The following is a 15,248-nucleotide window of genomic DNA, read 5'->3' as shown; positions in this document are numbered from 1 at the left end:
TTTCTTGTGTCTGTGATTTTTCACTCTCCTAATAGAGCTTAGTCTCTGGATCCTTGTTTACCTTAGCTATAAACACCAGGACTTAGCTGATGTATAAAGGGCATTCATATAATTAATAATCAATCAGTTAGTACTTGTGGAACACCTGGTCTATCTGGAATTTTTTTTTGCTAAGCTGAAGGATAGAGAAGAGTAAAAGATAATGTTTGCTGCCCTCAGGCATGCAGCTGGCATCACATAAATGCCAAGGGAATGTCAAGAGCAACCATATCACAGGAGTTTAGCCCAAAGTGGGAGCACTGGGCTCAACAAAGTCTGCAAATGGAGGAGTGGGGAGAAGGAGAATTTCAGGTGATAGGATTGATGCTTGATAAATACCTGCCTCCAAAATACAGTTTAAGACTGTGACAGTCTAGTTCTCTTGTAGATTCTTGTAGGCTGGTGGTGATTAGAAGTTGGCAGCAGAATTGTCATCTAGCTTATAAGACTTTTGAATGTTGGGCTCAGACTTTTGCTCATATTTTAAAGAATCCTATGTACTTACATGAAATTTTGTAGTACTAAACACAGTAAGATAGTGTAGCTGAACATTTCTGAGTTATTTAGAGATGGTTAACTAGGTTAACTTTAGTTTTTTTGTTAATGATTTCTATAGGGAAGGGATTTTTCATTTTTGCTTCATTTTTTTTCACCCTCTACCTGCCTCTCTTAATTTTTCTTTTTATTTTCTCTCCTCTCCTCTCCTCTCCTCTCCTCTCCTCTCCTCTCCTCTCCTCTCCTCTCCTCTCCTCTCCTCTCCTCTCCTCTCCTCTCCTCTCCTCTTCTCTCCCTCCCTCCCTCCCTCCCTCCCTCCCTCCCTCCCTCCCTCCCTCCAACTCCTCTTGTGGTGACTCAAACTCATATGGGAAGGTTTCTATGTCCCAGAATAACACAGTGTCCTGAAGAATGAGCTGAAGGAAAGAGCCCAAGGGATTTGGCATTCACATTGAAAACTGTTACAAGAACATTTCATTTTTATTAATTTTTAGTCTTGTTAGAAGCTTCAGAATTCCATCCTCTTATCTAAGCACTGACGTTGTTTTCAGACTTGTGGCAATATGTGACATTTCAGCAGACACAGGAGGATCTATAGAGTTTATGACTGAGTGTACCACAATAGAGCGTCCCTTTTGCATGTATGATGCTGACCAGCATATTATTCATGACAGGTGAGTTTGCCAAATCTGTTAGGTGGTGAGTGATGTGTCACTTATTTGGGTACACTCATCTAAAATACTCAATATTTCACATCTTTATGAAGGTCTGTAAATTTTGGATAAACTCGAACATATTTAAAAGTCTGGTTGAAATATCACATGCAGATTTGTACACTTAAGCACATATAATATGTTTAAATGGGAGGTGGGTTGTAAAAGAAGGGAAAAGTTTTGTCTGAATGCCAGTTATTTTCTTATATTCTTTTGCACAAAATTACAAGTGCCAATGAAGCAAATATAACGGAGTAGACATCTGGGAGAATTAATACTTCCAAATAACATTTTGTACATCTGATTAAAGCATATTGCCTTTCCTAGTGTTGAAGGCTCTGGGATTCTGATGTGTTCCATTGACAATTTGCCTGCACAGCTTCCGATCGAAGCTACAGAATACTTTGGAGACATGCTTTACCCGTATGTTGAAGAAATGGTAAGCAGACTGGTACAGCAGCAACAACTCTGACTTTAACTATAATTCTGGGGGGATCTTATGAATGTTCTGGTCTTCTGTATCCAAGAAATCTGTTGTAAAATGAAATGCCAGCCCTTCCCCAAAGTGCTTCCTGATACATTTTATTCTGCCTCACAGGGGATGTGATTATATCACTGCCTTCATGCTTAATTACAATATTTGTCTCTTGTTGTACATGCTTTTACTAAGAATGCTGATGACATGTGAGATAAGCCTTGTTTTGTTTTCATTTTTTGCTATCTGGGTCAATTTATATTGGGACATTCTTAATGTGCTGTGATAAATAGGTTTGACAAATCAGAAGTAGAGAAAATGTTATTGGATTTTAGTCACGAAGGCTTAGTTAAGTGGCAGCGTGTGTTAAGATTGTGTATTTTTCTTCTGTCATCAGTGACTGACTACTGCAATACTGTATTATTTAAATTCCATTTTATTTATTAGAAAAACACAGAATACTTGTCTGATTGATCCTAAGTGTTATTACATGTCCTGCTTTACATTGCTTTTGCTAATGGTTGTTTCTTTTTTTTTTTTTTTTTATTTTATTTTTTTTATTTTTTTGACAGGCAGAGTGGACAGTGAGAGAGAGAGACAGAGAGAAAGGTCTTCCTTTGCCGTTGGTTCACCCTCCAATGGCCGCCGCGGCCGGCGCGCTGCGGCCGGCGCACCGCGCTGATCCGATGGCAGGAGCCAGGAGCCAGGTGCTTTTCCTGGTCTCCCATGGGGTGCAGGGCCCAAGCACCTGGGCCATCCTCCACTGCACTCCCTGGCCACAGCAGAGGGCTGGCCTGGAAGAGGGGCAACTGGGACAGAATCCGGCGCCCCGACCGGGACTAGAACCTGGTGTGCCGGCGCCGCTAGGCGGAGGATTAGCCTAGTGAGCCGCGGCGCCGGCCCTGCTAATGGTTGTTTCTGATTCCAAAGGTATGAGGATTGGCTTTTTTTCTTTTCATAATTTCACCAGGAATTCTCACACTACAATGAGACAGTAGTTAGTGGAGCAAGAATAAATGAGACTTCCAGACTGTGATCTTCTCTTCTTTCTAACCTTATTCCATTTTGCCCCATTGTTTTTCATCTTGGAATAAGTCAGCAGAGGGATATAGCCAGGCTTTAGAAAATGCAAGCAGAAGGCATTCTCATTGGTTGGGTGCAATATTGCACCTTGGAGGAGCCAGGCTGTACTTTCTGTATTTTGATTTCAAAATCTCATGAGAACCCTATCAGGCAGATACAACTATAAACCAATTGTGTAGATTAAAAAACTGAAGCATAGAGAAGTTACAGTTCAGAAGGGTTGCTAATACAGTCAGTTCTGGATCTGCAGTGTGTCTGCGGTTGGTGCTGAGAGGTTGACATAGCATGACAGAGTAGAGATGCTAGGCTTTGCTGGGGACATCAGCTTGCTTCATGGCCTTGAGCAGGGTGCTCACTTCTTTTTTGGAGCCTCACATGTTTCATCTGTAAAATGAAGTGGCTGTGATATATGATCTTAATTCTCTCTCCAGGTTTAATATTCTGCAATTGCTAAATGTCTAAGGGGCCAAATGGTACATATATTTAAAAAAGGCAATAGTGAATTTCCAGATGCTGTTTCTTGTGTTGTTCATTGTGTGTGTGTGCGCGTGTGCGTGTGTGTGTGTGTGGTGTGTGTGTTATTCTCCTGTGGAGTGAATGTCTAAATTTAACATTTCATATAGTATAGATTTGCTGGTGACAGATTTCCTTTGTTGTCCTTTATCTGAAAATGTCTTCATGTTCTCTATTCTACCAATAAGCCCTTTTTGTGACATTATTTTGTCTGTTTGTTTCAGGGTTATATTTCTATATAATCTATATTTTCAATTTTAGCAGTTATTTTTAATCATTATTTTGGAAGAGCTGTTATCTCTTTCTTTGCTAAGAGTTTATTTTTTCATTGATTGTAAAGTAGATTTCTTTAGAACATGTAACATAACTATAGGGCCACTTTACAGCCTTGATAGTGGTCTCCAATTATCCAGGGGGATACTTTCCAAGACCCCCGATGAAACCATACATAGTATTAAACCCTGTATATATTATAGTTTTTCTTTTACATCCATGATAAAGTATAATTTATTTAATTATCTGCAGTAAGAGATTAGCAACAATAATGAAAAATAAAACAATTATCAAAATACACTATAATACAAGTTATGTGAAGGTGGTCTCTCTCAAGATATCTTATCGGACTGTATATACCCATTCTTCTTGTTGTGATGATGTAAGATGATGCATGTTTATGTGATGAGATGAGCTGAGGTGAACGAGATAGTCATTGAGACCTATCATTGTGCTACTATCTAAAAGTTACTTGAACACCAGCACTGAGATACTATGACAGTTATTGATAACTGAGACATCCACCTAGTGACTAGCAGGCAGGTAGCATACACAGTGTGATATGTTGGACAAAGGAATGACTCACGTCCTGGATCTGATGGAGTAAGAAGACGTGAAATTTCGTCCTGCTACTCAGAATGATGTGTGGTTTAAAACTGGTGACTAGTTATGTCTGGGTTTTTCCATTTAATATTTTCAGATTTTGGTTGATCATGGAAAACTGAAATGGGAAAAAGCTAAAATGTCGATAAGAAACTGGAAATCATCCTTCCTACATTCTGGGTCAAATAAAGGTTGAACTTTATTGATTGTCTTTTCATGTAAGAATGAGTCATCATTTTCTTGTTTTCATAAACTGGATAATTTGGAGTCATGTGCTGGATGTTGTAAATGTTATGCTGTGGAGATTCTGGATTGTTGTATTTCTCTGGAAAATGTTGGTGTTTTGTTTTAACTTAAAACAAATGTCAGTTGGTCAGACTCACACTGATACTAACTCGGTTCGTCTCGATGGAAAATCGTGCATCATCTGTACAGCGAGGGGAGAAGAGGAGTAGCTCAGACAAAAGTCCAGCTTTTTTTTCCTCTTTATTTGGGCTGAAGGAAGTCTACCTGTATCTCCTTAGTTAGGAGCAAAGTTTATAAAATGTTAGACTTCCCTTTTTCTGAGTCTGCGCTTAGTGGCATTTTCTCCTAACACTCACCTAGTTCTGGTTGCTCTGAGTTGCAACCCTGTTTGCTTCAGCTGGGCAGTTGGTGGAACCTCCTCATACCGCAGAGCAATGCAGAAAGCGTGGGGCACTCAGCCGCTGTTTTCCCAAGCTCTGACACTTCTCCCCAGACTGCTCTCTGTTGTTCTTTCTCTGAAGCTCTCATGCAGTTTGTTATTGCTTGTATGTTGTCCAGAGTCTATAGCTGTGGTCTGCATGAGGGACAGTTAGAGCTTAGGCTTTCATACCTAAAATGTAACTTTCTAGTTGTAATACATGGATTCAGTCTAGCAGAATTTTGGAGTAGCTCAAAGAACTATTGATGTACCATTGGCTGTAAATAATCCTTTTTGAGGGCTAAAGTTATGTATTTCAGTGCAACTTTTACCTTATCAGGCTAAGATGTAGAAAATATTCCCTCATGCGGCCAGCTCTGTGGCACAGAGCCTGCAATGTGGACATCCATATGGGTGCTGGTTCAAGCACCATGCTCCACTTCTGATCAAGCTCCTTGCTATTACACCTGGGAAAAGCAGTGGAAGACAGCCCAAATCCTTGTGCCCCTGCATTCATGTGGGAGATGGGAGATTTTCTGATTGTTTTTAGTACTGATATATGAATCATAGTGTTGGTAGTATATTCTGTATGATTTCAGTCCTTACAGTTTTATTGAGATTTGCTTGATAACTAGACATGTGGTCAGTTTTTGGCAAAATTTTTCATATGCAGTTGAGAACTATAAGGTGGGGTGTCTGTGTGTTGAGTTGTCAAGTCTGAGTAAAGTTTTATATGTTAGTTCCATGCTGGAAAGATTCTTAACACCGGGATGAATAGCTTGTAATTAATCTAGGAAATAGTGATGAGCTATCAAAAGTGTTACATGTGAAAGTGATTGGCATACAGATGATTAAGTAACCTATGCTTGTTGTTTTGTTCTGGTTTAATTTTTAAAAAGGAGACAGCTGAATTCAGTAATTGAGCAGACATCCTTTTTTTTTTTTTTTTTTACTTGCATGTATCTCATAAATACAACATCAGGAACATAGTAATTCTTCTTCTTCTTCTTCTTCTTCTTCTTCTTCTTCTTTTTTTTTTTTTTGACAGGCAGAGTTAGACAGAGAGAGAAAGACAGAGAGAAAGGTCTTCCTTTTCTGTTGGTTCACCCCCAAATGGCTGCTATGGCCTGCACGCTGCACCGATCTGAAGTCAGGAGCCAGGTGCTTCCTCCTGATCTCCCATGCGGGTGCAGGGCCCAAGCACTTGGGCCATCCTCCACTGCCTCCCCCGGCCACAGTAGAGAGCTGGACTGAAAGAGAGACAACCAGGACAGAATCCAGCGCCCCAGCTGGGACTAGAACCCGGGGTGCTGGCACTACAGGTGGAGGATTAGCCAAGTGAGCCATGGCGCTGGCCTGGAACATAGTAATTCTTCCCACCTACTCTCCCACCCTTCTTCTTCTTCCCTTTCCTGTTCCCTGTCCTGTTCTTCACCAAGATCTGTTTTCATTTAGCTTTATATACAGGGGACTAACTCTGTTCTAGGTGAAGAGTTCAACACTTAATCTGAGAAAGATAAAGAAAAAGAAAGAAAGAACGGAAAAAAAAGAAAAAAAAAACAACAAAAAAAAAAACCTGTTCCTCAACAGTCCAGACAAAGGCTGTTCAAAATTATTGCGTCTGGAAGATGATTTTGCTTTTTTCCCCTTCTTCCCTCCCCCTTCTTTCCTTTTAGAAACTTAATTATTTTTAAAGAAGAATCCAAGAATGATACATCTTTTGTGAGCTCTTAGACACAATTATAATTTATGAGACATACGAATACCCTCCCCTTAATACATCAAAAGGAAGTGATTCTTAGGAACAAGTTTTACTATTAAGTTTCATGATACAACACTTTGGGGACAGAGTTTCTGCATGGGAAGATAGTACACAGAGACTCTGTTGTTTATTTAACAATTAATACTCTTATGTATAATGTCAGTGATTACCCAAGGTTCTTGCTTGAGCTGCCTAGGCGATGGAAGCCTTTGGTTCCATTAGCTTGACAAGGTCATAAACAAAGTGGAAGTTCTCTCCTCCCTTCAGAGAAAAGTATATCCTTCTTTGGTGGCCACTTCTTTCCACTGGGGTCTCACCCACAGATGTTCTTTATGTGAAACAGTTTTTTTTGCTAGAATGTCTTGGCTTTCCATGTCTGAAATGTTCCCCTGGGCTTTTCAGCCAGACCAGAATGCCTTAAGGGCTGATTCTGAGGTCTGAGTGCTACTTAAAGCGATTGTCATTCTATGAGTCTGTGGTATGGACTGCTTCCCTTGTTGGAGCATTCACTCCTTTTTAATTCTGTCCATTATTATTTCCAAACAGTCCTATTTACATGATCACCTTAACATTTGAACCTATCTATCTAGTCACTTTACCACATAATCCTATCCATTTGATCTTTATAACACATAAGCTGCTATTTTTACCAACCAGCTTATGGGAATTTGGGGTCCCATGGCAAGTTTTTAAACTGTACCCTTATAACTAAGTCCATAGGAATGTATACAGAACTATACTTCTTTGCAGTTGCAGGCTTCATACATTTCACAATTACAACTTTCAAGATCTTCGTAAATCTTCCTACCATGCCCACCCTCCCACTCATACTCCCATCTTCCTTCCTCTTCCCTTTCTTGTCTCACTTTTATTTTTTTTACTAAGATCTATTTTCAATTAACTTTACAACTTTAGTCCATTTTGTGTGATTTTAGTGAAAGGTGTAAGGTAAAGGTCTTGCTTCATGTTTCTGCATGTGGTGATCTACTTTTTCCAGAACCATTTGTTGAAGATACTGACCTTGCTCTAGGGATTGATTTTAGCTCCTTTGTCAAAGGTAAGTTGGTTGTAGATGCTTGGATTGATTTCTGGTGTTTATATTCTATTCCATGCATCTATCCATCTGTTTTTTTTTTTTTTTAAACCAGTGCCAGGCTGGTTTGATTATAATTATCCTGTAGTATATCTTGAAATCTAGCATTGTGATGCCTCCAGCTTTGTTTTTGTTGTAGGCCTGGGTGGGTAGTGACAAATTCTTTCAGTTTGTAATGGAACATCTTTATTTTAACTACATTCATAAATATGAGCTTTGCAGGGTACAGTATTCTTGGTTGACAAATTTTTTTTTTAAGACTTGGCATGTATCTCAGCATTCTCCCCTAGCCTGTAGGGTTTCTGATGAGAAATCTGCAGTGAGTATAATTGGGGTCCCTCTGAAAGTAATCTGACATTTCTCTCATGCACATTTTAGAATCTTTTCGTTAAGTTTTACTCTGGAGAGTTCTACTACAATGTACTATGGTGAAGATATTTTCTGGTCATGTATACTGGGAGTTCTATGTGCTTCCTGTACTTGGATGTCCCTTTCTTTCCAAGTTGGGGAAGTTTTCTGTTATTTTTTTCATTAAAAAGACCTTCTAATCTTTTTTCTTTCCATGCCCTCAGGAACTCCTAGAACCTGTATGTTGGTTCATTTAATAGTATCTTGTAAATCTACAATAGTGTTTTTTACTTTTCTAATATCTTCTTCTTGTTTTTGGTCTGACTAAAATTTCCAGAGATTTGTCCTATAGATTGGATATTCTTTCTTCTGTCTTACCTGATCTGTTGTTAGGACTTTCCACTGCATTTTTATTTGATCTATTGAATTCTTCATTCCTAGTATTTTATTCTGATTTCTCTTCAATATCTCAATTTCATGGGAAAAATTTTCATTCATGTATAATTTTCTTTAGTCATGAACTTGCTTCTGATTGCTTCTAAGTAATCCAATGATTAGTTTTCTGAATTCCCTTTCTGGCATTTCTTCAGTCTCTTCATCTTCACCTTAATATTGAAATGTTATAGTATTCCTAATCATTTCTTCCTACCTCTGCTGTCCCAGGGGGCGTGCATGGAACTTCAAGAGAAGTTCACCAAGCTCTCCTTCCTGCTGCTATCTGCAGTGCCAAGGACCTGTAGATTCCCCTCTCATTTGGTCTGCAGGGTCCGGTGTTCTCCCCAATTCCAAGTTTCCACTGTTTTTTTTTTTTATTTTTTATGTGTATTTGCTCTTCCACTGTGGATTGGACTGTCTCAATTGTTTTTGCTGGGTTTCCTGCTATGGATTTCCCATGGCTTTATCTTAGGGGTGTGCTTTCTCTCCTTTTTAAATCTTGCTTTTGTCCTGCATAAGTTGGACTGTCCTGTCGCTACTGCACCATATTGGAACCACCCCCTACCCAATCTTAGCTTTTATGTTTGCCTTTCTTTAAGTGAGTTCATGACAACTAGTTCTCTTGGGGAACAACCATATAGCATTTCAGCAATATGTAATATTTCAACAGACATGAGAGGGGAGGGAGGGAGAGAGAGAGAGTGAGAGAGAGAGAGAGGCAAAGGCTCCCATTCACTAGAGATTCACTCCCTAAATGCCCACAACAGCCAAGACTGGGTCAGGCCAAAGCCAGGAGCTAGGAACTTAATCCAAGTTTTTAACATGGGTGGCAGAGATCCAACTACTAAAGACATTATGTGCTGCCTCCTAGGATTTGCATTGTTAAGGAAGCTCAGAATGAGAGCTAGAGCTGGGAATTAAACCCAGACACTCTGAAATGGGACATGGGCATCCTAACTGATATATTTTTTAAAGATTTATTTATTTGAAAGGCAGAGTTACAGAGAGGCAGAGGCAGAGGCAGAGGCAGAGGCAGAGGCAGAGGCAGAGTGAGAGAGAGAGAGAGAGAGAGAGAGGTCTTCCAGGAGATCCTTCTGGGTTTCCCATGCTGGTGCAGGGGCCCAAACACTTTGGCCATCTTCCACTGCTTTCCCAGGCCATAGCAGAGAGCTGGATCAGAAGTGGAGCGTCCAGGACTTGAACCGGTGCCCATGTGGGATGCTGGCACTGCAGGCATTTACCTGCTTTGCCACAGGACTGACCCCCTAACAGATATTTCATGCAATTGCTTACAATTGCATGACATATTTGATTTTAAATAATTATTTGGTGTATTTACTCATTTATTTATTGAAAATTTATCTATTGTCATGTGACAGGAACATGGTAAGATACCAAGTGCAGTTCCTACCTGCCAGGTGTGCTTGGGGGCAGATTTTGGTGAATGTTTCATACAGTAAGCAATTCTTGAGAGTATCTTGGAGGATGAAGAGAGGAAATTCCAGGTAGGGGGCATAGTATGTGGAGTGTCTATATGGCATAATACAAGTGTGTGAAAGCATGTTGAAGGTAATTTGCAGCAAGCTATTAATAGGGCTGAAGTGTTGCATGTGAGGTAGAAGAGAGCTGAGGTTGGAGAAGCAGATCTGGACTACAGTTAGTTCTGTAGTTCATGGGAGGATCTAGAGACTTTATCTTAAGCTTTCAAGAAAAAGTCTCTAGATCCTCATATGAAAGCTACTGAATTATTCAGAAAGCTACAGAATTATTTTAAATAGAAACAGGAGATATAATCAAATGAATGTTGGAGACTGAAGATAGAAGCAAGGAAATGAGGTAGGAGGCAGTTCCCTTGGTCCCACTGAAATTTAAATAAGGCTGCAGAATTAGAGATGCAGAGCAGACAGATTAAAAATTACACAACAGTGCAGTGATTTAAGCTTTATCATGGGTTAAATTAGAATGCAAGTTTATTATCTGCCAACAGCATCTTGCCTGTGGTAAGGTTGGGAGGTGAAGGAGTCTTTTTTTTTAATTTTTAATAATATTAAGTTTTTGATTTTCTCATTCTCATCTCTTTCTTTCTTTACTTCTTTTTCTTTCCCTCCCTCTCTCCCTTTCTCCCTCCCTCCCTCTCTCTCTCTTTTTTTCTCTCTCTTTCTTTTGATTTTTTTTTTTATTTGAAAGAGAGAGAGAGAGATTTTCCATCTGCTGGTTCACTTCCCAAATGGCTGCATTGGACAGGGCTGGGTCAGGCTGAAGCTAAGAGCGAGGAGCTTCTTCTGGGTCTCCCACACTGGTGGCAGGGGCCCAGTGACTTGATGCATCGTCTGCTGCCTTCCCAGGTGCATTAGCAGGGAGCTGGATTGGAAGTGCAGCAGTGAGAATGGAACTGGTGCCCATATGGAATGCCAGCACCATAGCAGCAGCTTTATCCACTATACCACAGAGCTGGCCCTAGTGGGTTAATTCCATGAGCTTTCCAAAATGGGCCTGGCTCATAGATATTTACCTTTTTTTATTTTAATGCCTATATCCCAGGAATAGGTGGCTTACATTTCTGATATTTTTGATACATGAAAGTAATTTTAGATTTGTTTTAATACAGTAACTAAATTCTCTGGTGCTGGTATCTGCTTAGGGACATTGTTCTCTTTCTTAGTCTGGTGAGTGCTCTAGACTCTGCCTAGGATTAGAGAAGCAGGATTGTCTCCTTGGCTGTCTTTGACCTTTAGAAGCAGTTGCAGACTTACTATGTCCTTCCTTGGAAATACTGTTACATTCAAGAATTGGGTACCATGGGAGAAAAGAGGACTAGAAGGATGCTTGCATTTTAATATGCAATATAAGTATTTTTACTGTGGTCTAACTCAGTCTTCCAAGAGAGGGAAGAGAATGTGGATAACTTTTGAGATATACTTGATCAAGTAACTTTCCCTATTAACATTTGTAATGCTGATGTGCCTTGCGTAGAAGTAATTATACTGACTACTCCAGGGTTGATGGCCTTGTGAAGTGGAAAACCCATTCTCTAGTTCTTATAGAATGATTTGAACCTTGGGAATGGGATGGAGGCTCTCAGATAGAGGACTATGGATTGGAACCTCGTGATAATATTTGACAATGTGGCAATAGGTCTGATCTGATTTCATCATCATTTAAAAAAAATCATCTATTATTTTTCACTTTATGTTTCTGTGTGGGAGAAAACTGTTGAAATCCTTACTTAATGTATACTAAGCTGATCTTCTGTATATTAAGATAATCAAAAATGAATCTTGATGTGAATGGAAGGGGAGAGGGAGTGGGAAAGGGGAGGGTTGTGGGTGGGAGGGACATTATGGGGGGGAAGCCATTGTAATCCATAAGTCGTACTTTGGAAATTTATATTCATTAAATAAAAGTTAAAAAACAAAACAAAACAAAAAACAAAAAAAAAATATTTGACAATGTGCTCAATATGATACATCTAATTGCTTCGGAAGGATAAGCTTTTTTTGAATGTGTTTCAATCAGTGAAAGATGATAATAATTAAAAATTTGAACTTACACTTAAGCATTATGTTCTTGGAAGTAAAATCGATTGTTTATAGAAGACTTCTATAATCAACATTTTGTATTTGGTGATCTTCAGAAAACTGTTTCCTGAATTCTCTTTTTCCGCCTTAGGCTAATATTTGAATGTGGATGCAAGTACCAAGAAGACTTCTTTGCAATATAATTTATCTCTTACCAATCTCGTTTTTCTTTCAGTTATTATCAGATGCAACACAGCCTCTTGAAAGCCAGAATTTTTCTCCTGTGGTGCGAGATGTAAGTTATGAGAATTTCTTTCCACAGTTGTAGTTTTATCACTGTCATCCTGACTCTTTTCTTTCCTTTACCTATTCCTTCTCCTTGTTTCACTACATCCCTCACTTTTTCTACATTTGTATCAGTCATGAACTCCTGAAAGTAAAATTCGTGTTGTAATGAAATGTCTTGTGTTATATACACTTAGGCAGTGATTACATCCAATGGTACATTGACTGACAAATATAAATACATCCAGAAACTCCGGGAGGGCAGGTAAGTATTGTTCAAATCCTCTTGCTTTATACATTTATTCTTATGTTGGAGATGAGTATTTTTAATACTTTAATAGAATTCTTAAAATCATTAGATTTATACAACATGTAGATTTTGATGTCTGTAAATGTAGGAAATCTAAAAGTGACTGTTTGGAACTAATGTATGTTGTTTTCTCCTGAAGAGTATTATAGCATCATTTTGGCTATGTAATATCTTACTTGAGAGTACTCAAGAAGTCCATGAATTGTGAAATTAAAAGATAGGCTCATTTTTATGTAAAATTTTTTGAAGTCCATGAATAGATTCTTTTTTAAAAATAAGATTTCTTTTATTTATTGGAGAGGTAGAGTTACAGACAGTGAGAGGAAGAGACAGAGAGAATGGTCTTCCGTCTGCTGGTTCACTCCCCAGATGGCCGCAACAGCCGGAGCTGTGCCGATCCGAAGCCAGGAGCTTCCTCTGGGTCTTCCTATGTGGGTGCAGGGGCCCAAGGACTTGGGCTGTCTTCTACTGCTTTCCCAGGCCATAGCAGAGAGCTGGATGGGAAGAGGAACAGCCGGGACTAGAAACAGTGCCCATATGGGATGCCGGCACCACAGGCAGAGGATTAACCTACAGTGCCACAACACCGGCCCCTAGATTCTTTATAATATTCATTTTCTACGATCTTTTTGAAGATCCCACATATAAACTTGTGTATACTTGTGCAAACAAAAGTACAATAGTGTTATCTTTTTAGTAACTCCTTTTTCTTTAGCATTTTGTACATTGTCATAGTCTGTTCAAGAGACATTCTGGTCTAAGTTTCTAACAACAGAGTGCGCTACTAATTCCTTGGTATCATTTTCATGGTTTCATGTTGAAATTGGGGAATATTTTTTTAAAAAATGTAAGGCCCCTAACATGATTTTTAATCAGGTCCCTTGGCAAATAAAAAGTGAGACTGAGTTACTCAGTTGTGGGTAAGCCAAGCAAGCATCCAGATTCTGCACCTCCCTAGAGGGAGTCTATGGACTTAGAATACCTCAACGATGACAGCAGATTGTTCCTCGTTGTACAAAATCTAAAATGTGTAATGAGAACATTCATACAGGAAACTCCTGTGGAAGTTCTTATGGTTAGTAAAGGGATAAATTGTTGTTTCATGGTCAAGATTTTAGTTTGGTTTTGGGAAGGCAAGATTCTGCTATTTTTAAAAAAATCAAATTTTAATTACTTCTCCCCCCCCCCCTTTTTTTTTTGGAAACAGAGAACGTGCTCAGTCACTTTCAATGGACACCAAGAAAAAGGTCTTGGTTCTTGGGTCTGGCTATGTGTCTGAGCCTGTATTAGAATACCTGTCAAGAGACAGCAACATAGAAATAACAGTAGGTAAATACGCCCTAACTTTTTTTTTTTTATCTTTTATTTAATGAATATAAATTTCCAAAGTACGACTCATGTGTTACAATTAATACGCCCTAACTTTTGAAGAAGAAAAGCTAATTGGCATGTTCACCTTGTGAATTTTAGATGACGATTTTGTTTCTATGGAAAAAATGATTTTTTGTGATTTTTTGGAGATGTTAAGTGTGTGTGTTTTTTTTTTTTTTTTTTGCTCTGATCACTGGTATAAATCTTAAAGTTGGACTTTTTAAATTTTTGAAATAGGCTCTGATATGAAGAATCAAATTGAACAGTTGAGCAAGAAATATAATATTAATCCAGTGAGCATGAACATTGGTAAACAAGAAGAGAAGTTGGATTCCTTGGTGGCCACACAGGATCTTGTCATCAGGTATCTGTTAAGAATGAGTTCTGTGTATTTTGTTGTTTTTATTTCTCTTATCTTATTTTCCCTCCCCCTTTTTGTTCCCTCCTCTCTCTTCCCTCCCTCCCTTCCTTTCCCCTCCACTCCCCTTCCCTTCCCTCCCCTCCCCTCTTCTTCCCTCCATTCCCCTTCCCTTTTCATCTCTGATTAAAAAATTTTAAAAGCAGGATGCACCCAAAAAGTGCACAAAGGCCAGATGTATCACAATGTATTTTTATAAGTAAACCCTCTGTAAGCACCACCCACCTTCTATAATAGATTACCAGCAGTACTTCAGAAGCCCTTCTTATACCTCTCTCCATTATCTAACACCACCTCCAAAGGTAAACACTATCCTGGCTTCTAATATATAAAATAAGTGTTGCCCACTTTCAAACTTTATATAATTGGAATAATTCAGTACATCCTCATTTGTGGCTGCATTTTGTCATTCAACATTGACTGTGAGAATCATCTGTGTCATTGTTTATAATTATAAGTTTTTAATTTTTCTCTGCTGTGTAGTATTCCATTGCATGAATATACCATGAGTATTCATTTGAATATTGATAGATATTTAGTTGTTTTTGGCTATTATGAATTATTTTGTTACATGCATTTTAGTATTTATCTTTTGGTAATCATATACTTACATATCTGATAAGTATACCTAGAAGTACAACAGTTGGGTTATGAGGTATTTACGAATATTTATGTCCCATATATTTTAGTGTCTATCCCTTATACTTATATAATTTAAGTAAAATTGATAGATTCTCTAGCCTTATGAACACTTTCAGGCTTATTATAGGAAGAGATCTTGAAATAGAGTGTTTTCCACCCCTAATAACAATGAAGACTTCATTCTAGATACAGCACAAGAGGTTTTCAA

General features: G+C 38.7%; 1 protein-coding gene across 5 annotated transcripts in view; it reads left to right on the top strand.

The window, feature by feature from the left end:
* Positions 1–15,248, top strand: part of AASS (aminoadipate-semialdehyde synthase) — an 84,528-nt gene that overhangs the window by 43,295 nt on the left and 25,985 nt on the right. For 4 of the 5 annotated variants that reach the window (XM_017342716.3, XM_070071261.1, XM_070071260.1 and 1 more), the window contains 6 exons: positions 1,086–1,208; positions 1,575–1,686; positions 12,250–12,309; positions 12,497–12,564; positions 13,817–13,938; positions 14,218–14,344. In XM_017342716.3, coding sequence (XP_017198205.2) covers positions 1,086–1,208; positions 1,575–1,686; positions 12,250–12,309; positions 12,497–12,564; positions 13,817–13,938; positions 14,218–14,344 — 612 coding nt within the window. The remainder of the gene's footprint in view (positions 1–1,085; positions 1,209–1,574; positions 1,687–12,249; positions 12,310–12,496; positions 12,565–13,816; positions 13,939–14,217; positions 14,345–15,248) is intronic. The other variant, XM_008258282.4, reaches the window with a different exon arrangement.

The sequence above is a fragment of the Oryctolagus cuniculus genome, chromosome 3, assembly GCF_964237555.1.
Source record: "Oryctolagus cuniculus chromosome 3, mOryCun1.1, whole genome shotgun sequence".
In the NCBI taxonomy this organism is placed as follows: domain Eukaryota; kingdom Metazoa; phylum Chordata; class Mammalia; order Lagomorpha; family Leporidae; genus Oryctolagus; species Oryctolagus cuniculus.
The sequence above is the reverse complement of the archived record's forward strand: the minus strand, read 5'-3'. Positions and strand labels throughout refer to the sequence as shown.